The sequence below is a fragment of the Neovison vison genome, chromosome 12 (assembly GCF_020171115.1).
Source record: "Neovison vison isolate M4711 chromosome 12, ASM_NN_V1, whole genome shotgun sequence".
NCBI lineage: Eukaryota > Metazoa > Chordata > Mammalia > Carnivora > Mustelidae > Neogale > Neogale vison.
In genome coordinates this window covers 53,856,312-53,883,552 of record NC_058102.1, presented here as the reverse complement: position 1 = coordinate 53,883,552, position 27,241 = coordinate 53,856,312, and the positions used below count along the sequence as shown (strand labels likewise).

General features: G+C 36.1%; 1 protein-coding gene across 1 annotated transcript; it reads right to left on the bottom strand.

Moving 5' to 3' along the window:
• On the bottom strand, positions 1–22,603 carry LOC122891665 (C-type lectin domain family 12 member B-like). The gene is made up of 8 exons (XM_044227513.1): positions 22,561–22,603; positions 22,275–22,476; positions 20,319–20,420; positions 10,925–11,023; positions 8,036–8,248; positions 4,406–4,486; positions 1,178–1,255; positions 1–175 (listed from the first exon to the last, which is right to left on the bottom strand). The coding sequence occupies exons 2-8, from the start codon at positions 22,363–22,365 to the stop codon at positions 24–26; spliced, it is 816 nt and encodes a 271-aa protein (XP_044083448.1). The 5' UTR covers positions 22,366–22,476; positions 22,561–22,603; the 3' UTR covers positions 1–23.
• Between the last annotated feature and the right edge of the window lie 4,638 nt (positions 22,604–27,241).

Below are 27,241 nucleotides of genomic sequence, written 5' to 3'. Positions count from 1 at the left end.
GCTCATCACATCACACGCCCTCCTTAATGCCCATCATGAATGACACTGTCCCCATCTCTGGACCTTTGGGTACTTTCTGTAACCCTGCTTGTTTCCAGGAGTTGAGTTGTATTTGGTGTGTGTCCCATTGTCGTGTTTTTAACTTTGCTGTTTTCAGCAAGTGTCAAATCTGTGACTAGAAAAAAAAAAATTATGTGCTTTAGTTTGAAAAATAAACAGTTACCTCATGAATCTAATCTATTATTGCCAAAGTTTATTATTTTCTTGTCAGGTTATTTTAGTTAAATAAGACCAAAGTGATAATAGCTATGGTGATTTCTTACACTACTGCAAGAATTTAATAAAATTCAACTGTCTAGGGGCGCCTGGGTGGCTCAGTGAGTTAAAACCTCTGCCTTCAGCTCAGGTCATGATTCCAAGATCCTGGGATCAAGCCCCGCGTCTGGCTCTCTGCTCAGCAGGGAGCCTGCTTCCTCCTCTCTCTCTCTGCCTGCCTCTCTGCCTACTTGTAATCTCTGTCTGTCGAGTGAATAAATAAAATCTTTTAATTAATAAATAAATAAATAAAAAGAATTCAACTGTCTATGGCCCAAAGCTACCTCTGGGTCTTTCATTGACAATTTCACCCAAGAAGCCATTGAAAAATCTGGGTATGCCCAGGGCACTTCAGATTCATGCTTGGTGTTGTAGTGCAATTATTGATATTGATTCCTTTTATTCTCAAAATGTTCAGGTTTGGACAATAAATCATAAGGTTACCCTGATTCCCATTCTATTTTTTTTCAATTTATTTATTTTCAGAAAAACAGTATTCATTCTATTTTATATTCCACAAGATATTATCCTTGACCTTGATTTGACTTTGTCTTTGTAACTTCTGTCCATTCCTTAGGGGCTTAGGAAAGCATAGGAGTGTGTAAAGAAGGACAGGGAAGCGTAACAGTTTCTGAATTTCTATCTTCCATGTTCTCAATTCTATGAACTCCTTCTACATAGAACAGATTTTTTGCTGAAAAAAATATTGCCTGAGCTTCAGGAAAAGGCTCCCAGAATTTTTTTTACCTATCTTGATACATTTTGACCACATATGGAGGGTGGCTGTCAGAGAGACATCTTCAAAATTAACAAACTAGGTTTCCTTTATTATTGACAATAAGCAAGTGGCAGGTTTACTCACAGGTCACAATGCAAAATTTTAAAACCCTTCCTTCTTCCCAGTTTGTCTTCTTGAAAGGAGAAAACATCGAAAGAACACCTATAAACATCAACAACAACAAAATCAGTTACTGCTCCTTTGTTCCACTGAGAGCTAATTCAAGTGCCACAGAATCAGATTAGTATCATCAAAATTCCATTCAATAATCCTTTCATTTCTTGTTTCCTTGTCCCCTTTCCCTCAAAAATTTTAAAATCTTTATTCTTCTCAAGCTTTCTCTTAACACCATCCCACTCTAACACTGAGCAGATGATAGGCAAAAAGAGAAGCCATCAGATGAGCTAAATCCCCATTCCTCCAGACACCACCATGGCTGTACTGACAGAGGTTCTGCATTGACTGTGAGTGGACTCCCATTCATTTGGGACCAGCCTTTCCAATGAGGCCCTCCATTCTTTTCCAATTTACCTATTTCTAACCTACTCTTTAAATCTTTCCCTCTTCTTTGGGCACTGCCCTGAAGTGAGTAATAATGTCTTGAAAACCCTTCCTGGTTCTGTAAATTTTTTCTTAAGGTATCAAAGATAGCTTATCTTCCATTAACATTCAAGATGCTTAAGAGAAAATCTGGAGTTTAAACTTGATTTTATCATTTCTTTGTCCTTTGGATTTCAAGCCATTTCTAACTATCTCCTTTGAGCACTGACTTTTCATTTTTTTTGTATATGTAACAGAATCATTGCAGTTTAATAACTTGCTAATTACTGATTTATTGTCTTGATTCACCTTAGATTATAAGCTTCTTTAAGATTTATAAGGGTATAGATTTTTTTTATATCCTCAATATATACTCCATGCTGTAGACTTAACTAAAAACTTAAGAAATATTTTTTTAAATAATAATGTTATCAGCATGTACCCCATATTACTTCATTTGTAATACTCATGACAGGATCATTTTTTAGTTGTCAACTGACTCTTTACTTTTAAACCTATCTTGGGCTTTGAAGATAGGCAAACTAGGCTTTGAGTCTTTGGTCTGCTACTTATTCATGTGACCTTAAGAAATTTACTTATCCTCTATGAACTTCAGTTTCCTAACCTGAAATTTAGATATAATGGAACTGATACTACAGATTGTTTTGTGCCTAAATAAAGCATCTTTTTCAGTTTGTGGCTTAGAGTAGGCATGTAATGAATAGTATTTGTCATTACTTGTATATACTGTTTAGCCTCTTGGAAGTGTTTTCACTGTTAATTACATATTTTCTTTTTTTTTAAAGATTTTATTTATTTATTTATTTAACAGAGAGAGACATGGCAAGAGAGGGAACACAAGTAGGGGGAGGAGGAGAGGGAGGAGCATGCTTCCTACCAAGCAGGGAGCCCGATGTGGGGCTCAGTCCCAGAACCCTGGGATCATGATCTGAGCTGAAGGCAGACACTTAACGACTGAGCTGACCAAGCACCTCAAATTACATTATTCTTGAAACACTTCTCTCCATTAGTTCCCTGGTAGTACACCTTCTTCATTCCCCTTCCTTCTTTAATCACGTATTCTTAAACACTTGTGATAGTTCTCCTAATTTCCTGCCCCATTTATAGTGTGAATATTTAGGATTCTATCCTTTGGCTTCTTCTTTTCTTAATCTACTAATTTATTTTGGATATTATCACCTAATCTATAGGTTTTATTTTTATCGATCAAAACTTACCAGGCTTAAATTCACCTTGTACATAGTAGAAGTACATAGTAATCATTAGTAAATATATGATAATGACTGTTTAATAAAAGTATGGGTGGGCAAATTTTAAAAATCTTCAATACAGTCATCTCCCATTCAGCTCCAACCCCAAAAGCATTTTATGTCCATGTCATTCTCACAAGCACCATAAATTTGACCTGTTAAAATTTACACTCAATATCAGTCTCAAACACAAAAATACCATATATATGACTGATCATTTTTCCTTGTGAAAAATTTCAAGACAAAATCTTAAGATTCTCTTAGTCTGCTTTTTCTTTCATACCTCATTTTCAATTAGGTTGTGGCATGAAACAACTTTATTTTTTCTTAATTTCTTAACTGTTAATTGTTTCTCTTGATTCAGATGTCTCTTTTCTTAAAAATGTAAATTAGCAAAATAATACACTAAAATAATGAAAAATCTCTTCTATGACATTCTAAGTATGCTCTTTGCCTACAGAAAAGAAAAAAAACAATTAAAAAAATCAAGATATTAAAGAATACTGGTACTTCAGTCAAACTTAAGGTGTTTCCAGTATCATAAGTGGATATACAATAATGGGCAAGACATGTTTTCTACCTTCAGGGAGTTAAAACTCTAACAGAACAGATGCACTCATAGCTGTTAACTAAAAATGTAATGCTGTGGGGAATATGAAAGAGAAAGACATTAATTGAGCTTGATGAGGCTGAAACTTGAGAAGTGAATTGGATTAGTTGAGTTCGAAAGGGACAGAATAACTCAGGTAATAAAACTATAAAGGGAAAAAATCACAGAGGCATGAACCACATTCAAGAAATGTTGATGATAAAATCTGGTTGGTTGGAGCATGCTATATATACATTAAACAAACATACTGTGCTGGATTGTAAGGGTTTTAGCATTCTACATTTGGAAATTTGTTTTTTTTCCTACACTCAAATATTAAGAAAAACAACAACAAAATAATCATGAGCATTGCAGTAAGTTTACCTGATTTGTTTTTTTGTATTTTAACTAATAACATTAATTAGGGTAATGATGTGTGATGATAAGAGGTCATATGCAGGATTGTGCCATGTACATTATGACTGAGAGTATAATTTTTCATCACAGGACAGCTCTAAGGGAGAAGAGAATCCCATGATTTAATTTGTATCAATGGCCAATTAAAATATTCCTCACACCTGGAATAAATCGTTGCTCTCTCCTTTCTGATTCTACAAGAACCAGAATACACAGGGAATAAGAAATCCTGAGCAAATAAAGTTCTATAGCTTACGTTTTGTGACAGCTCTCATGGACAGATCAGTGTAATAATTGTATATACTTGGCATTTGAACCTGTGATAGCAGAATTCCCCAATAACTGCTCAAAAAGGTAAAGGGCTTGGAGGCCATTTATTAGGAATAGCCAAGGACTGAGGTTGTTATCCAAATTCTCCTGACCTATATCTTAACAATACCAAAAGCTTTCTGTAGATCATCACACAGACCTGGGTATTATTGCAATTTTTCTTACTGTCCGTATTCATCTGGGCATGACCTTGGCTTCCATTTCCATACCACATCCATGATTCCAAACATGAGTGAAATTGAACATCTGAAAAACACATGAGGAAAGTTTATAAAGATATGATTCTGATACATACATAAGCATAATATGTATGTACAGATATACTATGAATTAGCATATGTATCAGAATTTACAACCATTTGCATTGTCTATTGAAATGATTAACCAAAGGTACATATTGAGTGAGATAACTACTTATAATATGAGAGAAGGAAGAGAATGAGATCTGAAATGGTATGGGGTTTGGATCTAGAATAATCTGAAGAAAGAAGGGAAATCATAGGAAGAAAAGTGATAAAGGGCTTACTAAAAACACTCAAAGAAAACTACAACGTTTGGATTGCTACAGCAAGACTGTAGTCCATCTCTAGTCTGTATATATATATATATATTTTTTTTTTTTTTTTTTACAGAAACCTTAGCAACACCCTGTTTCCAATGATTTGATTTTTCTATCAGACTTTGCTTTAAGTGGTCTAATATTTTTTTGTAGGGAAAAATTCAAACCCTCCCCATTATCTATGGGAACACTAGTGACACTCCAATCTTATCTATTAGTTTGTTTAGGTTCCTGTCAGCCATTCATTTTGAATACCTTGAAATTTCTGAGCACCCCATGCTACCCCTCACCAATTTTATTACAATATGCATCCAGTCCCAGCATTGAATGTTATACCCCCACCCAATCTCAACTCTTTCTTTCAACTATTGTTTCTTAGATTACATATTTATGTTTATGAGCACTCATTACACTGAATTGTAATTTTCTGTTTACTTGTCTGCTTCTTCTATCATGCCATGAGTAACTTAAGGCAAGGGATAGTTATTATTGTTATGCATAAGACTTAATATTCTTGAAGGTCTCCCAAGTGTTGACACAGTGTGAAGTGACTTTCTTTCTTTCTTTTTCTTTCTGCCTTCCTTCCTTCCTTCCATCTCTCTCCCCCTCTCTCTTTCTTTCTTATGAAAGAAGATAAGAAAGGAAAAGTGAAGAAAAGAGGGAAGAAAAATGATTGAGAAGCTATAAGATTTTCGGGAAGGGAAAGGACATGGTTACTCTCTGAAGAAATTGGATGAACTGTCTCGCAAAGCCTAGGTTTCCACTGTGATTGTTGTGATTATCATTTATATCCAGTCTCATTTGAAAAGGAAAGTTGCATGTTCATACACTCCATCTTGGTCTTCCACCCTTAAACTATCCAGACAAATTTGTCACTTTCAAAGAAATCTAATGAAAAAAACTATCTCTTTGAATAACAATGGAGCCAACCCACAACAACTATTCTCTTAGTAAGGATCATAGTGTATATAAGAGCACCCTTGCATGAAAGAGAATTTTTAAGAAAAATATTTTAAAAAGAAGAAGAAGAAGAAAGAGATAGAAAGGAAAGGAAAAAAAACTCCTTTTCGTCCTCAAAAATGAATTTAGGAAAGAGGAGAGTGATATTTTAAAATACCCCTCTAATTACTATACTATGTGACTATGTGACTATACTATGTGACTATACTATGTGACTCCAAAAGATATTATATATATAAGGTAAAAACAGGATGCTACAAACACTCTCAAGAATCATGTAAGTTTTTATTAGATTAAAAATATGATTGTTGGAATAATAATCAGTAGAAAAATTCAAAAAGAGTCTTTAAAAAAAAGAAAATACAGAGAAAAGAGACAATCTGCAAATTTTAACATTTGAAGGGAAGTCTTGGGAAGAACAGGAAATAGAACTCAGAAGTAATAGAGTGTATTTTTCCTAAATTTGAAAGACATAAACTTTCAGACTGGCAAGGCTACAGAGTGCACAGTAATTAAAAAGCACTTATACCCAGAATATCCTAATATTTCAGCTCCCACAAATGAATAAAATATCTTAAAAGCTGAAGTTCAGTGTCCTGGGTGCCTCAGTTCATTAAATGTCTGCCTTCTGCTCAGGTCATCATCCCAGGGTCCTGGGATTGAGCACCTTGTTGGGCTTCCTGCTTAGTGAGGAGTCTACTTTTCCTTCTCCCTCTGCTCCTCCCCACCTCCTCTGTGCTCTCTCAAATAAATAAAAAACATATATTTTTTAAAAGATTTTATTTATTTATTTGACAGAGATCACAAGTAGGCAGAGGGGCAGGCAAAGAGAGAGGGGAAGCAGGTTCTTTGCTCAGCAAAAAGCCCGATGTGAGTCTCGATGACACAGGATCATGGCCTGAGCTGAAGGCAGAGGCTTTAACCCACTGAGCCACCCAGGCATCCCAATAAAAAAAATTCCTAAAAAAAAAAAAAAAAAAGCTAAACTCGGATCATTTTTATGGGATGAAATCACCCTGGAAACAGATTTCTTAACAACATTGTTTGCTAGAAACAGTGAGAGAACTCTCAATACTTGCTAAGAAATTTATTTTTTTTTTCAAGAAATTTATTTTTAACCTTTGAATTTATACCTAGCCAAAATAAAGACCTTTTCACACATGCAAGAAGACAGAACATTTATCTCCCACATACTCAGCAAAACTCCATTATAGGTGAACTTCATTAAAATGAGAGTGTAAAATGTGAGTGTAAAAGAAGAAAGAAGGAATTAAAAAACAAACTGATGTAAGGTGGTATCTCAGTGTGGTTTTGATTTGAATCTCCTTAATGGCTAATGATGATGAACAACAAGTGTTTTTGGAGAGGATGTGGAGAAAGGGGAACACTCTTACACTGTTGGTGGGAAGGCAAATTGGTGCAAATTGGAAAACAATGTGGATATTCCTTCGGAAATTAAAAATAGAGAGAGCTACCCTATGACCCTGCAATTGCACCACTGGGTATTTACCCCAAAGATACAGATGGAGTGAAAAGAAGGGCCATATTCACCCCAATGTTCACAGCAGCAATGGCCACAGTTGTCAAACTGTGGAAAGAACCAAGATGCCCTTCAATGGTCGAATGGATAAAGAAGATAAGGTCCATACATACAATGGAGTATTATGCTTCCATCAGAAAGGTTGAATACCCAACTTTTGTATCAACATGGAAGAGGACTGGAAGAGATTATGCTGAGTGAAATAAGTCAGAGAGAGTCAATTATCATATGCTTTCACTTAACTTGTGGAGCATAAGGAATAACACGGAGGACATTGGGAGATGGAGAGGAGAAGTGGGTTGGGTGAAATTGGAGGAGGAGACAAACCATGAGAGACAGTGGACTGAGAAACAAACTGAGGGTTTTGGAGGGGAGGGTAGTGGGGAGTTGAGTGAGCCTGGTGATGGGTATTATGGAGGGCACGTATTACATGGAGCACTGGGTGTGGTGCATAAACAATGAATTTTGGACTACTGGAAAAAAATTGAATCTAACTGAGGAAAGATAGAGGAAAAAAGAGAGAGAGATTAGTTTGATAAAATAATATTTAAAACATAACATAAAGAAACTCAGTCAAAAAAAGACAAAAGTGCTTTTTTAATACAAGAATTTGTATTTCCATGTTTTCTTTATTTCAGATATATTTTAAGATTTCAAACCCAGTAAAAAGTCTAGGAAAAAATGGAGAACCTTGTCAGGGATGAGACTAGATGAAATAAGAGACCATTTCACTCACCTTTTTCCTTCTTCATTAACTCTTCACAGTATTCTGACGTAAAGTTTGTCAGCTCTTTTAAAATGTTTTGTGTCATATTTTCAAAAATGATAAGCCCATTTGAGACATTATTATACATATTCATGCATAGCATTAAATTTTCTTCCAACTGTTGTATATTGCTTTGTTCAATATCATTTGTTGTTCTGTTGTTGAAGATGAGTTTCCAATAATCTATAATTCATATTAGGAGATTAATGACTTTAACATAGTCAAAGTTTTCCAATAAATTATATTAATATCACAATTATTACTTAATAATTTAATGGAATACTCATATTAAAATGAAACTTACATATGTATAAAATACTAACTGTATGTACTTTAAAGATTGAAATTTATTTGAGATGAAAAGGTATGTATGTTACACAACAGAGAACTAGTTCCTTGTTGAAGAAAATGCCCAGAAATGTTTAAAAATAAAAAAAAAAAACAGAAACATCCATGTGAAGCAGGTATCTCAAAATAAAAGATGATGCAGTTCAGTAGTTAGTTTATAGAAAATTCACACCTGTGAAGTTAGGAGGTACTATAACATACTGGTGAGCCTATGTGTTGTAATTTTTTAGTTTCTTGGACAGATATAACCATAATTTAAGGATGAGCAATTGGTAAATGGCAACCTCAGGATTTAAAAAAAAAAAAGAACTCAGAACATGGGGATCATGTCTCTAAGAACATCAGGAGACTCAGAAAACTTCATAACTGCTTTATTTTGTGGATTGTTAAAACATATTTTTTGGTTTTTTTTTAAATAGGTTGATGTTAGTTTACCTGAGAACCCTGCAACTTAATAGAATATTTAATTTTTAGTTTAAGTTTTATGAGGATTAAATTAGATAAAATCACAAAGGATGGGTGCTCAAGAAAAGTTAACAATTATAATATTCCTTCTATTTCCTCAGAATGCCTTTGTACTCACTGTTGTAGGAGGGAAGAGAAGGGGGAAGAGAATCACCCACTAGCATCCAGGGTTGAGAAGAGATGCTCCCAAAATATGGAGTTCTTAAAAGAGTCTTTTAATTATCAAATAAGTAACTGATATTTAAAGAAAAAAAATCATTATAGGGCCTGGGAAATGCAGTAGAAGAATAGAAGACACAACCAATGTAGCAAAGCAGAGAAACATAAAGACATAAGGCAAAGGGCCATTAAAACCATAAAGTATAAATGGAATACTATGCAGCTATCAAAAGAAATGAAATCTTGCCATTTGCAATGATGCGGATGGAACTAGAAGGTATCATGCTGAGTGAAATAAGTCAATCAGAGAAAGACAATTATCATATGATCTCTCTGATATGAGGAATTTGAGAGGCAGAGTCGGGGCTTGGAGGGTAGGGAAGGAAAAAATGAGACAAGATGAGATTAAGAGGGAGACAAACTATAAGAAGCTCTTAATCTCATAAAACAAACTGAGGGTTGCTGGGGGGAGCATAGGTAGGGAAGTGTGGTGGGTTATGGACATTGGGGAGGAAATGTGTAAGCCTGATGATTCATGGACCTGTACCCCTGGGAAAAATAATACATTATAGGTTAATAAAAATAATTAATTAAAAAATAAAATCAAAACCATAAAGTATAAAATGAAATGATAGATGTATAATCAAATACTCCCCCTGATCACTTACAGACCATACGGAATTGCAGAAGTATTTTGGGCTCTCTGACCTGGAAATTGAGTGTAAACATGATTATAGGACATGTTTTGGGTAAAGACTGAATGAGATCATGACCCTATGTGTTGCAATTTGAGTTTCTTGGACAGGTATAACCATAATTTATATGTGAAGAGCTTGGGAAAACATTAGTACTCAAAAATGATAAGTAATATAATGTTATAAGAGTATTTAAATTATTAAATAAAATATTGATATAAATGATATCTACTCTATGATTCCAGAGATATTAACACTGTTTTTATATTTTAATAGCCTTTAACTCCTGTTGACAGATACCAATTGCTTTTAGTTTCTTCTCTTTCTCTGTATTTTGAAGTTTTGGCAATTTATATGCATTAGATCTTTATTGAGAAAGTATATTTTTAAGCACTTGCAATTCCTTTTTTTCTTATTTGTGGAACAAACTGCTAATAAGGGTAGATTGAGAGTTTTCCTTTTCTTATAAAGATACTTCAGCTTTGATATTCAAAAGCCTACTCGTTTCTTTTTATTCACCTATTTGTTCCTGAATTCACTCATTTATTCATTTAATACATTCATTCAAAGAATACCAAGGATGAATAAGCCATAGTCTGTGTTCTTATGAAGCCTACATTATATTGGAGGAAAAAACCCTGCCCACCAATTTTTGTGCTATTGTCAAGAACAGTAATAGAAGTTGTAGGAAAAAAATAATCATCTGGGAGAAATTATCTTTCAAAAGTCAGCACCATGAAACCAGCTCATACTCACCTGAAATTGGTGTGATTCCTAGGACAAAATAACTGGCTATTAATGGAGGAATTAGAGAAAAACATCAAGTATGATAATGCCATTTTGAAGTATGTTTGCAATTAGAATGAATTAGACAAGAAGAAAATGCATGAAGAATGGAGAATTTGCTTTAAACATATGAAATCATCATGAAAACTCTCAGGCTATAATTAATTGTATTTTTGTTGTATTGATTTCATAATTTCTAGAAAAATGGGTTTACATTACAATCCTTAGCCTTAGTTGTCACTGAAGGAATTTGCCATTAAAATATCCTCAAGACAATGATGAATATGATATGGTCCTACAGTAATGACACATTTTCTCCTCTATTAATCTGGAAACATTATATGGATATGTCTTGGGGCTTGGATTTATTTGCCATCCACAGGCTCAGAGAAAAGTGGAAACTTACACCTCAGGCCCAGTGTCCCCAGTCCAGCCAGCACCACCAGGTTCACAGTCAACGAAATGAAAGCAACAGTGCACCATACTTTTGACCGAGTGCTATGTCCTGTGAAGAAGCACCAATTTAGAAAAATGACATGAAGCAACACGTTTTATGTTGTTTCCTTTTTCCATAACCTTGTCCAACACACCTGCCCCTTATGTATAGGACTATTGGAATTTTTTTAATGAAAATAATTGCTTGCAAAATCAAGCAAAGTCCTCATTAACTACATCTTTACATTCACAATTAACACTGAAAGCACATAATTCTAAGTAAATGTGATCATAGAACATATTTTGGATGCTTTCATTGACACTCTCTTGTTCATCTTTTAGCATTGCTTTTTCCCCTCCCACCTTCCCCATCTTGCCGTTTCCTCATCCTTCCCATCTCCAGGAAATCAGTGTTGGACACCTGATAGATGTTCTTTCCTAATTTTTCTATGCTAATATCAGATCTATTATTTAATATGATTTACAATCCATTCTGATGATTGCCCTTTCAGGTTTTCTCTTGAATATATTATTAGGAAATCATCTACTTCCTTTACACTATCAAATTTATTGCCATGAAGTTACAAAGGTTGGAGCTTTACACATATTTATTCTCTCCCATTTTATTTATTGATTTATTTATTTATTAAATGAGTGGAAGTGGATATGGGATTTCTGGGGTGTGCTCCTTTTTTTTTTAAAGATTTTATTTAATTATTTGACAGACATCACAAGTAAGCAGAGTTGCAGGCAGCGGGAGGGGGTGGGGGAGTTGTGGGGGGGGGTGGGATCAGGCTCCCTGCTGAGCAAAGGGCCTGATGTGGGGCTAGATCCCAGGGTCCTGGGATCATGACCTGAGCCAAAGACAGAGGCCTTAACCCACTGAGCCACCCAGCTTCCCCTATTCTCTCCCATTTTAGTTACTTATTTAAGCATATTCCTTTTTTAAAAAGATTTATTATTTTAGAGCAGAGAGAGAACATGGGGAAAGGGAGACAGGGAGACAGAGAGAGAAAGAATCACAAGCAGACTCCCCACTGAGTGGGGAGCCCAACATGGGACTTGAACCTAGGACCCTGAGATCATAATCTAAGCTGAAACCAAGAGTCAGATACTTAACCAACTGAGCCAACCAGGTGTCCCTAACTTGATATCTGATACCTTTGCTTTTTCAATTTTTCCTTAATTTGACTATTAGGTTTTTTTAAAAATAAAACCAGTCTCATTAACTTTTCTCTTCAAAACCTTCTTATTTATTGATTTAAGCTTTTAAATTTATCAATTCTCTTAAATTCTTTTGTGATTTTATTATTTTTACATTAAGATGGGTTATTATATTCTTTCTCCTTTGACTATGAAAAATTGGGATGAAAGTTTTTTTTTTTTTAAGATTTTATTTACTTATTTGACAGACAAGCAGGCAGAGACAAGCAGAGACAGAGAGAGGAGGAAGCAGGTTCCCCGCTGAGCAGAGAGCCCATGCAGGGCTTGATCCCAGAACCCTGGGATCATGACCTGAGCTGAAGGCAGAGGCTTTAACCCATTGAGTCACCCAGGGACCCCTGGGATGAAAGTTTTAGCTGTTTCCAAAAGGAAATGTTTTCCTTTGCATTATATTCTTAATATCTGTAATTTTGGAATAGCTAAATTTAGACTCTCCAACCTAGACTTTTATAGTACTTTTATTCCCTTTCTTCCTCTCTCCTAATGCTGGGTTTTACTGTGACAGTTTAGTAAAATTTGTCCTAGACTACTATTGACTTTCTCTTGCAGTGTATCTATTTTATAGCAAAAATGATTTAGCACTTTCATTATCACAATTACCACTATATTTATGCCATCATCAGCTATTACTTTTTGACTCACCTCTAAATTTTCCCTTACACTGAGGTCTGATTAATTCCTTGTATGTCTGGAAATTTTCTTGAGTATTTTTCTTAGAGGAAGTACATGGTAAATTTTTATTTTGTTGGGATGGATGATTTATATCTTTTCTGAATTAAAGATGGGAGAATGGCAGTTTTTTTCCCCTCCATATATATTCAGTTCTAGAGGATATATAATTATTCTTTATTTATTTCCTTTTTTATATCTGTCCTTTTTCCTCTTTATGAAATCTTTTTTACATATTAGATTACTTGGATATGCTATGCAAGCCTATTATGATTTTTATTGCCTTTATAACTTTGAATAATTTCTTCTGTCTGATCTTCCAGAATATCCTGTTGGGTCTTAATGATCTTTGCTCTTTCTTTTAACTCATCTGCTGAAGTTATTTCTGTCAAAGTCATGTTTCAATTAAAATTTTTTTGATTCCATAATTTAATGTCTTAAAAAAATCTTTTTATGCTGGTTGTTTAATTTGGTTATCTGTCCCTTTCAGGCATTCAATTTTACTGACAGTTACCTATTTGGGACTTTTGGTTTTTTTCTCCTTTGGCCTCTGGATCCCCTAAAATCAACAGCTATTTTTGTTTTCCCTTAGTTTTATTTACTCTGGAGTTTGAGATCAAGATTTGGGATACTTTGAGAAGCATCACACCTATGTCTAATGGAAAGCACAGTTGTTTCTTCCACCATATGTCAATGGCATGACACGTGACAAGTTGTTAATTAATTCTATGTTCCATAAAAAGGGACAAACTTGGTCCAGTGTCTTCTTGGATATAAAGTCTAGTACTTTCTTTGATTTAGAATTGCAGAAGACCTTTTTTGCCTGTCTGTTCAATTTGCAAATGAATGGTCTGAGACCAGAAAGATAAGCAAGCAAGTCCTTGGAGGACCACAAAAGAAGGTTGGTATAATATTTCTGCTATGGAGTTCAATAATCTCAAGAGACTAGGACCTTTCCAAGGATGAAAGAGGCTTAAATCTTCTCCTAAGCTCTTCTTATTCTTTTTTTCCTGTGACTCTCCACGTTCTTAAGTAATATGGAGGCAAACAAGTGCATCACCTCTTCCCTTCATTGGAACCCCATAAGAGTTTTGGTATAGACATACTTCCTATGTCTTTCCTATTTCTTCTAGTTTCTTTTAGGAGAGGCACTTACTGGTAGGAAATGGGAAAGAAGGCAGAATAAAATTGCGTTTGGGCTGACTGAAATGTTGATTAAAAATCAGTCTGGAATTAATCTTAGAGATATAGCTCATTCCTTTACCTTTTTTCTCCCTAAAAATTCTGATAAAATAGAAATAGAGAATAAAAAATGCATAGATTCAAGATTCAAAATAATGAGAAAGGAAACTACATAAATGGCATTTGGAAGGTAGAGAACAAAAGTTGCTAGTAACCTCGTGGGCCTTGGAAAAGTGAACCAAAGTCAAAATTCTCATTTAAGAATCCCAAAAGTTGCATTTGGGTGGCTCAGTTAGTTAAGCATTTACCTTCAGCTAAGGTCATGATCTCAGGGTCCTGGGATCAAGTCCTGCATTGGGCTTTTGCTCAGTGTGAGTCTGTTTCTCCCTCTCCCTCTTCTTCTGCTTGCACACTCTCTTTCTTGAATAAATAAAATCTTTTTTTTTAATGTTTCACTCATTTCATTTGTTTTTTATTATGCTCAGTTAACCAACAAAAATATTCTGTCTCTCAAATAAATAAATAAAAATTAAAAAAAAACCCTCAAAAGTTCTGTAAATTGGTGATAATCTCCTACTTTATCATCTCAAGTGGAGGTGTGGGGAAGCCTGAAAACTGAGAAAGTATCTGAAAGTTTACATATGATTCAGATGGACTCCTAACCCCATATTTTCTCCCCTATTTCTACAATGAGTTACCCTCTGTGAGATAATAGGATATATATCTATACTGTATCTGTATCTATATGAATATCTATCTGCTCTGCTTCCTGTCACAGAGCTTCTAAAACCTTGATATTTTCTTAAGTGATAAGAACACTAGGAGCATCTCTTCTTCTAATATTTGATCCTTGACCCTGCTCCTCACACAAGGATCCTAAACCCTTATACAATCCTAAGTGATAAGGAGAATCTTTGCTCTTATTATTTATTTTTTTAAGATTTGTTTATTTATGAGAGAGAGAAAGAGAATGCACACACGAGTGATGGGAGGGGTAGAGAGAGAGAATCTTTAAGCAGACTCCCCACGGAGGGAAGATCCTGGGAAGGGGCTTGATTCTAGGACCCTGAAATCATGACCGGAGCTGAAACCAAGAGTCAGACACTGCAGCAACTGAGCCACCCAGGTGCCCCAGGAGCATCTTTTGTTCTAATGAAGTGAGTCTGAGTGGGCATTTGGATGGGCTCCTGGATGAGAGGTGGTCACGGGAAAGACCAAGCCATGACAGGAAGCTTGGAATTTTCAGTCCCCCAACCCCCACTTCTTTTGAGCAGGGAAAAAGTCTGAAAATGGAGTCATTAACTCCATCAATCATGCCTATGTAAGGAAACCTCCATAAAAATCCCAAAAGTATGAGGTTCAGAGAGCTTCCAGGCTGGTGAACATAATATCAGGAGGGTGACCCACCCCTGCTTAGGACCCTCCCAAATCTCACCTTATGTATCCTTTATCTGGCTGCTTATCTCTATCCTTTATCATATTCTTTAATAAAGTGGTAAATGTTAAATGGTTCTCTGAGTTTTATGACCTGCTGGGGCAAATTAAGTGTACCTCAAGAGGGGATTATGGGAAACTCTGTTTTATAGCCAAATCTGAATGAAGTTGTGGGTAATCTGGTGACATACTTCTTGCAATTGTCATTTTAAGTAGGGGGTGGGGCGCCTGGGTGGCTCAGTGGGTTGAGTCCTCTGCCTTTGGCTCGGGTTCATAATCCCAGGGTCCTGGGATTGAGCCCCCAGCAGGTTCTCTGCTCAGCGGGGAGCCTGCTTCCCCCCCACCCTCTCTGCCTGCCTCTCTGCCTGCTTGTGATCTCTCTTTGTCAAATAAATAAAATAAAATCTTTTAAGAAAATAAGTAGGGTGGGAGCAGTCTTTTGAGACTGAGACTTTACCCTATAGAACTTGACACTATCTCCAGGTAGATAGTAATAAAACTGAGCTGAATTGTAGGACGTGGCAGCTGCTGTCACAGAGAATTGCTTGATGTGGGAAAAATGTACATGCATTTGATGACGGAAGTATCAAAAATGAACTGTTCTGTGTGAATAGTAAAGGAGAAATTGTAGGGAAAAAACTCACGGTAGAGAAGAAATTTCTTTCTTTCTTTTTTTTTTTTTTTTTTCTTTTTTCCTACAACAAGTGGAAACTGAGGTTTCCCTTAATACCCTCTCATAGTCATTCTGAGAGAAAACTGTCTGGGACAGAGTATTGGAGGAATCCTCTCCAGAGCAACCAACTGACCTAAGAGGGGAAATTCAAACAAACAAACACATACAAATATTGACAATTGGGTTTCTCAGAGAATCACCCAAGTACATGAAGGCTACACATATACTCTCATAAAAACGAGACCCCTCTCAAGTAATTTGGCATCATACTCTTTTAAAAAATTTTTTGTATTTATTTATTTGACAGAGAGAGAGAGTACAAGTAGGGGAAGTGGAAGAGGGAAAGACAGGCTCCCTGCTGAACAGGGACCCCAATATGGGGCTCGATCCTTGGACCCTGAGATCATGACCTGAGCGGAAGGCAGATGTTTAACCGACTAAGCCACCCAGGTGCCTTTGGCATCTCACTCTTAAATGATTACAGGCAACCAAATATCACCAGATATTCAAAGAAAGCTGCCAACATGAAAGACTGAGGAAAAAAAAAAAAAAAGACAAAATGAAAGCAGAGATAACACAGTGAGAACACTTAAAAAGTTCTGTAAATAAACTAAGATCTTTTATATTTCTACTGGAAATGTAAAAATGGAAAATAATTTTCACAGTTTCTTGTAAAGTAAACATACCCATCTAACCCAGAATTCTACTCCTATGTATTTACCTGATAAGATTTTTTTTATTTTAGGGGTGCCTGGGTGGCTCAGTGGGTTAATCTTCTGCCTTCGGCTCAGGTCATGATCTCAGGGTCCTACGATCAAGCCCCAAATTGGGCTTTCTGCCTAGCAGGGAACCTGCTTCCCCCCTCTCTCTCTGCCTGCCTCTACCTCCTTGCAATCTCTCTTTCTGTGTCAAATAAATAAATAAAATCTTTAAAACAAACAAAAAAAAAGATTTTTTATTTTTTTATTTTTTTTATTTTTTTTAAACATTTTATTTATTTATTTGACAGAGAGAGATCACAAGTAGGCAGAGAGGCAGGCAGAGAGAGAGGAGGAAGCAGGCTCCCTGCTGAGCAGAGAGCCCAATGCGGGACTCGATCCCAGGACCCTGAGATCATGACCTGAGCCGAAGGCAGCGGCTTAACCCACTGAGCCACCCAGGCGCCCGATTTTTTTTATTTTAAAGTAGGTTCCACACAACCCTGAGACCAAGACCTGAGCTCAGATAAGGAGTTGGACATTCAACCGACTGAGCCATCCAGGCACCCTGACCCAATAAGATTTAAAAAAAATATGCCTACACAAAGACATGTACACCATGGCAGATTTATTTACACTAGTCCCAATCAGGAAGCCATTGAAATGTCCATCTATAAGTGAATGGATAAACATTTTGTATATTCATACTATGGAATACTACTCAGCAATGAAAAGGAATTAACTATTGAAAACATACAATATGAATTAATCTTTTGTTGTTGTTGTTGTTTTAATTTATTTTTTATTTATTTTCAGCATAACAGTATTCATTATTTTTGCACCACACCCAGTGCTCCATGCAATCCATGCCCTCTCTAATACCCACCACCTGGTTCCCCCAACCTCCCATGCGCCGCCCCCCGGCACTTCAAACCCCTCAGATTGTTTTTCAGAGTCCATAGTCTCTCATGGTTCACCTCCCCTTCCAATTTCCACCAACTCCCTTCTCCTCTCTAACACCCCTTGTCCTCCATGCTATTTGTTATTCTCCACAAGTAAGTGAAACCATATGATAATTGACTCTCTCTGCTTGACTTATTTCACTCAGCATAATCTCTTCCAGTCCCGTCCATGTTGCTACAAAAGTTGGGTAGTCATCCTTTCTGATGGAGGCATAATACTCCATAGTGTATATGGACCACATCTTCCTTATCCATTGGTCCGTTGAAGGGCATCTTGGTTCTTTCCACAGTTTAGCGACTGTGGCCATTGCTGCTATAAACATTGGGGTAGAGATGGCCTTTCTTTTCACGACATCTGTATCTTTGGGGTAAATACCCAGGAGTGCAATGACAGGGTCATAGGGAAGTTCTATTTTTATTTTCTTGAGGAATCTCCACACTGTTCTCCAAAGAGGCTGCACCAACTTGCATTCCCACCAACAGTGTAAGAGGGTTCCCCTTTCTCCACATCCCCTCCAACACATGCTGTTTCCTGTCTTGCTAATTTTGGCCATTCTAATTGGTGTAAGGTGATATCTCAATGTGGTTTTAATTTGAATCTCCCTAATGGCTAGTGATGATGAACATTTTTTCATCTTAATAACATTATGCTTAATGAAAGAAGCCAGTCATAGAAGACTGCATGCCATTTGAATCCATTTATTTAAGATCTGAGAGCAGACATAATAATGTAGGGTGATAGAAAGTAGATCAGTGGTTACCTCGGTCTAAAATTGGTGGTGGAGATAACTTAGAGGGGAAATTTTTTTGTATTTTGTTTTTACTTTTTGGGAACACTGATTAAGAAATTTTATTATAGAAAATGAATGCATCCAATATCCCCAAATACATTTGTAACAACAGACACACAGGAAACATGATAATATTTGCTATACCATAGCCTTATTCTTTCCAAAGGATAAAACATGATGTAAAAACAGGGAGTGAAGGTTGAAAGAGAGAGGTGGTTAGAGAAAGCAGGTACTGTCTTTTTGATTAAAAGACACAAAATACTTTTTGGGGTGACAAAAATATTGTGTATCTTGATTTTGGTTACAGAGGTTTATATTTATTAAGTACAATAAACTATACACTTAAGGCTTAGGGTGTATTCTTTTGTATTTAAGTTGTACTTCAATAAAGTTGACTTGAAATGAAATTTTTCAAAAGTAAGATACAGGGTGGGTGCCTGCGTGGCTCAGAGGGTTAAGCCTCTGCCCTCAGCTCAGGTCATGATCTCAGGGTCTTGGGATCAAGCCCCACAACGGGCTCTCTGCTCAGCAGGGAGCCTGCTTCCTCTTCTCTCTGCCTGCCTCTCTGCCTACTTGTGATCTCTGTCTGTCAGATAAATAAATAAAATCTTAAAAAAAAAAAGTAAGATACAGGGTTGTGTAGGTGGCTCAGTGGGTTAAACCGCTGCCTTTGGCTCAGGTCATGATCCCAGGGTCCTGGAATCGAGAGCCACATCCGGCTCCTTGCTCAGCAGGGAGCCTGCCTCTCTCTCTGCCTCTGCCTGCTTGTGTGCTTTCTCTCTCTCTCTTTCTGGCAAATAAATAAATAAATAAATAAAATCTTAAAAAAAAAGTAAGACACAATTTTGTATCTATATCTGAAACTGGAATGTTATATTAGAAGACTCGAGGGGGAAAAAAAAGAGTTCATTGAAAATGAAATGATACGAGGAACATGTTTGTACAATGTAAATTAAAATATAATTTTAAAAAATCATCCGAGGGTAACTGGGTGGCTTAGTTGGTTAAGCATCTGCCTTTGGCTCAGGTCATAATCCCAGCATCCTGGAATCCAGTCCCACGTTGCAGGGTTGTAAAGAGGGAAGGTAAGGTCCCTGTTTACTGGGGAGTCTGTTTCTCCCTCTACCCTTTCTCCCTGCTCATAATGTCTCTCTCTCTGACAAATAAATAAAAGAATATTAAAAAAAAAAGAAAGAAAAGTAAAGAAAACCATCCATGAAATTGAACAGAGTGATGAAATGATGAAAAATGGGAGGAAATACAGAGCCCCAACATGATACAGACAATTAAGCAACCTACTCTTCATTTTGCCTCAGGTAGTAATCAGAGGGGCCTGAGATCAAGGCCCGTACTGGGCTCCATTTTCAGCACGGAGTCTGCTGATGTTTCTCTCTCCTTCTCCCTCTGTCCCACATTTCTCTCTTTCTCTCTCTCTCTCTTTCCAAAATAGATAAATCTTTAATAAAGAAAAGGAAAGTGGAAAGAAATAATATTGTAAAATAGGAAAAATCTAGAAAAAGACAGAAACACTGGGGATGGATGACGATAAAAAGATGTTTTCCCATAAGTAAAGGATATGACTTTTCATCACTTTTTGTTTATCCTCCTTATTTCCCTTCTCAAAAGTTTTCCACCTTTATCTTTAAAAATAACTCTAATTGCTATGTCCCGGTGTCTCCCAAATGCCCTTCTTAACTTTCTCCAGTGGCACATTTATTCGCGTAGGGCTTACCGGCCACAGCTCTGCTCTCTGCCGTCTCAGGTGTGCTCTCAACTCCCCCTGCTCTGTTTTCAGTTTCGCCATCCATTTCCATTTCAGGAACTTCATGATTGTCTTTTAAAAAAAAAAAAAAAAGTGTTTTTTAAAAAAAGTCAGTTTTCTCTATTCTTTACTTTCTATCTAGATAATACCAGTGTTCCTGGTCTGATGCTGATTCTGATGGTAGATATTTTAAATAGACAAACCCTGGGGCACCTGGGTGGGTCAGTTGGTTAAGTGTTGGACTCTTCATTTCAACTCAGGTCATGATCTCAGGATGGTGAGATCAGTCCCCCTGTGGGGCTCTTTGCTGGGCACAGAGCCTACTTAAGATTCTCTCTCTCCCTTTCCCTTCCACCTCCATGCTCACAGGCTTTCTCTCTCTCCCTCCCTCTCTCATAAGTTAATTAATTAATTAATTATTTAATTGACAAACACGGTGTGATCTTTTACTAAAATAAAATTCAAACAACCTACCCTGCTGTATAAAAAATGATGAAATTGTTTTATAAGGAAACATGTATTGGAGAATATATAGCAGAATGTAAATTGGATCTCCCAGTTTATAAGCACTCTAAGTCAGCTGCCCACGGACGGCAAGTATGTAATACTTCTCCCCAGTACATACAATGCCTTTGTCAATATTGCAGACACAGAGAAGAGGACCCTATTTAGGGGAACTGGTCCCTAAAACATTATCCACTAACCTGATGCCTCAAATTATATAACCAGAGACATGTTACTAGAAGTGATTTTTCTTCCTCATTTGAATATAAAACACTTTGGGGTAAATTTATAAAGTAAAAATTCCATATGTTGGGGTGCCTGGGTGGCTCAATGGGGTAAACTTCTGCCTTCAGCTCAGGTAATGATCTCAGGGTCCTGGGATTGAGCCCCACATCAGGCTCTCTGCTCAATGGGGAGCCTGCTTCCCCCTCTCTCTCTGCCTGCCTCTCTGCCTACTTGTGATCTCTCTCTGTCAAATACATAAATAAAATCTTTTAAAAAATTCCATATGTATGTGTACATATATGATGTACACATATATATGTGTGTCTATATGTATGTGTACTATATATATGTACACATATATATGGAATGTACATTCCATGTGTATTATATGTGTTATATGTATTCCATACATACACATATATACATATATATATAGATGATATAATTTTATAGTAAGATCAAAAAGACTGAAAACAAATACAAAGGAATAAAAATAATATAAATAATAAAATATAAATAACAAAACATAATCCCAGGGATGGCACAAGAAACCATGTATCCTGTAGCAATACAAACATTTCAATAAATACAATTTTGATGTTCCCCCAAAACATCGTCTTACTGTTTCACTGTTACTTCTAAGTTTCTAGGAATTGCATTCCTGGAAAAAACAGACTGGAATTCTATGGCCTGGAATGATATAATATAGAGATAAGACACCTTCAGTCTTACTCCTTCACAGAAAGAAGCAAATGTTTAGCACACCATGACTGACTAGGATCCCAGGGTCTTTTAAATCTCATAGCATATGTCTATATTATATCTTTCAGCAGTTAAATAAAAATCCTAGATAGTTATGTTCATACTATTACTATTTTTCCTTCCCATAATAGCTTGTATGTCAGATCATCTGAAAATGTCTAAAATCATAAGAAATGTTATTTTTGTGACACCAGAGATCTGGATTTCCAGAGGCTTAGACCACCATGTTTGTTTTGTTTTGTTTTGTTTTCCACAAACTATGATCTTACAAGCTAAATAAGACAGACAAAACTAAGCTCTGGTGTAGCAACTTCCCTATGGACTGGCACTCTGTCATCAAAATCATCAGCCTTGAGTTGAAGGCTAGGAGAACTCACCAGTGTAGTTAAATAGCTCTCTTTTCTGGTATGTCTGATCCTACATGGAGGCTCTTACCTGCTCTCTTGAGACTGTAGCTCTCCTGGGATGTCTTCACCTGGGAAGCATTTGGAAATTTGAGAGTCGCGTAAGTCACTTCTTCAGGCATACTGAACAAATACAGCACTGTTGGTCACTGGGTGTGGTGCATGTCTCACTGAACTTCACAGAAGCTGTTCCCGTGGCATGATCTATGCATGTGGTGACTAAGTTCAATGATCTGCCTTTGTAAAAACCAAGCAAAAATATAGTGTCAGAAAACAGAACTGAGACACTGAGAATTTCAGAATTGCTTTATTCTCACCTCCACACACATCTCTTATCTTTCTTAACTTCCTCCATTAAATACCAAGTTGAAGAAATGGTCCTGAGAGAAAAATGTGGGTTTTAAATATAAACATTCTTTTTTATTTTTTATTTTTAAATTTGTGGAAAATGGCAGTGACCTCCCGACTTAAGAAGGCCCTGTGGGAAAAAAAAATACAAATGAAAATATCACCATTTCTGCATACATAAAGTTGTTAATCAGCATGTGCCTTTGAGAACAGTGTTGTAATTGAAAACACTTAACTCACTACTAACTCCCAGAAAACCACAAGTGAGTTATTTCTCACCAAAATATTGTTCCCTTTCTTTTTTCCTTCCTATTTTTGTGGATTGAAAAAAGTCTTTAGAAGTTAAAAGAAGAATACTGGGGCACCTGGGTGGCACAGACAGTTTCATGAGATCAAGCCCAGTGTCAGGCTCCCTGCTCAGCTGTTGTGTGTTGGGGTGGGATGTCTGCTTGGGATTCTCTCCCTCTGCCTCTTCCCCCACTCTCTGTCTCTCTAAGATAGATAAATAAATTTTTTTAAAAAGGAAATATATTAATAGAGCAATACAAAATCGAAGAATGATAGTCAGAGAAAGAGCAGGAAAAGCTACATTTGAGCTACAATAAATAGAGATTTTTTCCCTCCTCTCTCCTACCCTCCGCACAGAACAGACCCCCAAAAGAAGGAAGATATATTTTAGAAGTGGAAGTTCTTTATTTAGAGTGTATCTGTCAGGATAGGATCTGAATTTTAAGAACTTCAGTTTGGGAGGAACGTAGGGTGTATGTGTACATTAACCTGTTCTACAGACTAAGGAGTTATAAAGTTCAGGGAGCTCAAGTGCCTTGGTCATAGTCCAGCAAAGATTAGTCCATAGAGAACATACTCTGCATCCTGAATATCTAGCATAGTGGCAAATGCTTACCACATATTTAGTCAGTATCTTTAAATGCGTAAGTTACTAACTCATTCAGAAATAATCATAGTATTGCTCAGTGAAAGGCGCCTGTTAAATACTTTATTAATAAGAACACCTTTATTGACATTTAAGAACAACTGAGACATTGTGCAGTAGGCACAGAGTCTAGAAAAAAATGGGGTTAAATCACAATACTACAAAGATAAAAATCAAGAATATTTAATGTGGTATTGAGAAAGACAATATACATATTTTTTTAGGAAAACCACGTTCTGATACGTGAACCTTGAAGAGATGAGAAAGACTAAAGACTTCCACCATGAAGCTCAGAATTTTCACTGATTTTAATTGCTCTGGAGTAACAGATATTTCTCCTATCCTCACAAAAGTGCTCTTATTAGTAAGGAACTCACATCCTTACTAATGGATGTAAGGGGGGGCCAGAATCATTCACTCTTCTAATCTTCCTTCTGAAACCTTAAGTAGTAATGTATCTCCTAAATCTTCAAGGCTCAGATTTCTCACATGTTCTTATTTTCACCCCATCCCAGTCTGATCATAATATACCTTGTCTCCATAAATATAAGTGCAGTACAATTCATTTCATAGGTGGATTCTGCCTATTCAAAAAATAAAATGAATATTTTTGCTTGGAAGTTCAGGAACATTAACTTATTTATGTATTCATTTCTTTATACAACAAATTAATCAAGGATTAACTATATAGTATACATTATTCCAAAGGAAATGACAGGCACATTTTCTTCCTTAATGTAGTTTACATTCTACAATTCATATATTTTTTTGTACATATACTTTAACGTTTTATGTTATTTATTCATGGATAAGTAATACAATGTAACGCATACAATGCAATGGTCCTATGCATAGGAATAAAGCAGGGAAAAGTAGGGGTGCCTGGGTGGCTCAGTGGGTTAAGCCTCTGCCTTCGGCTCGGGTTATGATCCCAGGGTTCTGGGATCGAGCCCCACATTGGGCTCTCTGCTTGGAAGTGAGCCTGCTTCCCCCTCTCTCTCTCTGCCTGCCTTTCTGCCTACTTGTAATGTCTGCCTGTCAAATAAATAAATAAAAATCTTAAAAAAAAAAAAAAGGCAGGGAAAAATAGGGTGGCAGAGGAAGGAGAGGAGGCTTGTATGTTAAACAGAGTAATCCTGAAAGGCCTCTGTGGAGGTGTCATTTGGCACAGAGAATAGTAACAGCAAAAATATTGTTGAGTTGGGGGAAATCGGAAGGAAAGGTGAACCATGAGAGACTATGGACTCTGAAAAACAATCTGAGGGGTTTGAAGTGGCGGGGCGGGGGGGTGGGAGGTCAGGGTACCAGGTGGTAGGTATTATAGAGGGCACGGATTGCATGGAGGACTGGGTGTGGTGCAAAAATAATGAATATTGTTATGCTGAAAATAAATATAAAATAAATTTTAAAAAAATCATTGTACAAAAATATGCTAATTTAATGCCTTAATATTTACATCTGTTTTAGTTATTGAAATCACGAGTCAGAATAATTTTTTGAAGTGAATTATTTGCTCCATCAATTTCAGGGTTTTCAGGATTTTTAAATTTCCCCTTTTTTTCTAGTTTCCTTGTAATATGTTCTCTCTTTTCAACTTCTGGGCCAAACTTGATCCCTTGTCAAATCTAAATCTAACCAAGGAAAGAAATATATTAAATACTGTGTCCTCATCTTATTTGAAAAGAAATTAGTTCATTTCTCCATCTCTAGACCCACCAGGCTAATCCCAGTAACTTGATTCACATAAACTTCTTGGATTTGTTTCACTACCAGTAAGACTTTATTCTGAAACCCTGAATCAGAGCCTTTCATCAACGCTTATACCCACACTGACCAAATCACAAAGCACCAGCTGAAAAAATAATAACAGTTCAGCAAATGAAGACAGAAAGCCAAAAACTGACAGATGTAGGACCTGGCTAACAATACTCAGGAGAGCAGTGACAAAATGTCCAGGATGAACATTGTAACAGTCCTTGTATAATTTTAGTCCAGAATGGATTAGAAGGACTGGAGACACAGGAAAAGAGGACTCTGAGAGGAAAGGACACACCACAGAAAGTACAATATGGCAAAGAATCTAAAATCTGGAGGATATCTTATACATAATTCAAGGAAAGAAGAAAGAATTAGATAACCAAAAGACAAAAACAAATAACTTGGTAGGATAACTATGTCCAAACGTGGAGCAAATGCAAGTTTGGGATGACTTGAACAATTAATAAGGCAAAATTAGAAAATTCCATTTGAACCTTATGCTGAGAATACTGAGATTTGAGTGGCACATCGGAGATGTAGAGAGAGATTTCTAATTATTACAATGGAATTTGTCATCATCCAATCATAATAGGGTAAATAAATGCATTTTTAAAATTAAACCAATGGTTTAAAATTTAAAATTTAAATTTTAAAATCAACCAATGATAAAATCATGAAATATTTATGACTATGGAACATATGCTCACTTCAGTATTAGCAGTATAACAGTAAAGGATCAAATGACAGGGATTAAGAAAGAGGAAAATGAGAAGAGTGGAGGGCAGGAGAAATAGAAGGGAGGGTGATAATACCCATCTACACCTCCTATGTGTTGGATTAGAGATCTAGATTAGAGATCTAGAACTAGTATTTTCTAGATTAGAAGTAAAGGTTTACATTAAGAGGTGAGGGAAAGGAAGAGAGACAGTGGCTTTAAATCATCTATCAAAACAGGAAGGCAACAGATAATTTCTGAACTTGATAAATCCATATGCAGTAGCACAAATGATTCAATGATATAAAGATGATCATCATAAGAAATAAAAACAAAGAATTGAAAAAATATTGCCTCTAAGGAGCAAGACAACCATTTGACGAGAGATGTTTTTATTGACTAATAAGCTTTTCTGAACTATTTCATTTAAATGTGTACATATATTATTCTGAAAAATGAAAATAATAATAACTGTCTTATTTGTGGTTGTTCATGTAGTATGTATTCATGGCTATTAATTAAGGTTCTCTCTCCAATTTCATAATTTGCCTTCATTCAGGCCCTGTCCCAACTGATTTCTTTACTATTGACGCTGCCCTCAATTTAAAACCCATTGATTAGTATATTTTACTTTCTGCAGTGAAGTATGGACATAGATTTTTAATTTTATATATGTCTTATTTCTGTATATAGGAAGCTATACATAGTCAAATTACATTTAAATAATTAATATAGGTTTGTAAAAATACAAATGTTATTACATAATGAATAACTTTTAGACATGGACATTTTATTGGAAACATATCCTTAAGTGACGCTACTGTGTACTTTCTGATTCAACCTATCCCCTGCATCCTGCTCTCATTCTAATATTTGACATTTGAGAACTATTTTAACAAAATAATCTGTGACAGAGGCAATTAAATTAAACAGGTTGCTATGCTTCTTTGAAATGAGCCACATGATTTGACAAAAAATCACTACTACTGTATACAGTAGACTTGACCTGATGGGCATCTATAGAACAAATGACAAGTCAAAACATAGTGAAATGTATTGAAAAACACACTGAAAAAGAAAGACAACTTGGAAAACTTACTCTACCTGAGACTTCTTATAAAGCAACCATATGTAGGAGAGTGTGCTATTATTGTTGCTCTAGATTAAACAGGTCAGTGAAAAATATTGACGCCCATAATAGACCCATATATTTTTGATCAGTTGATTATTTTTACCAAGATAC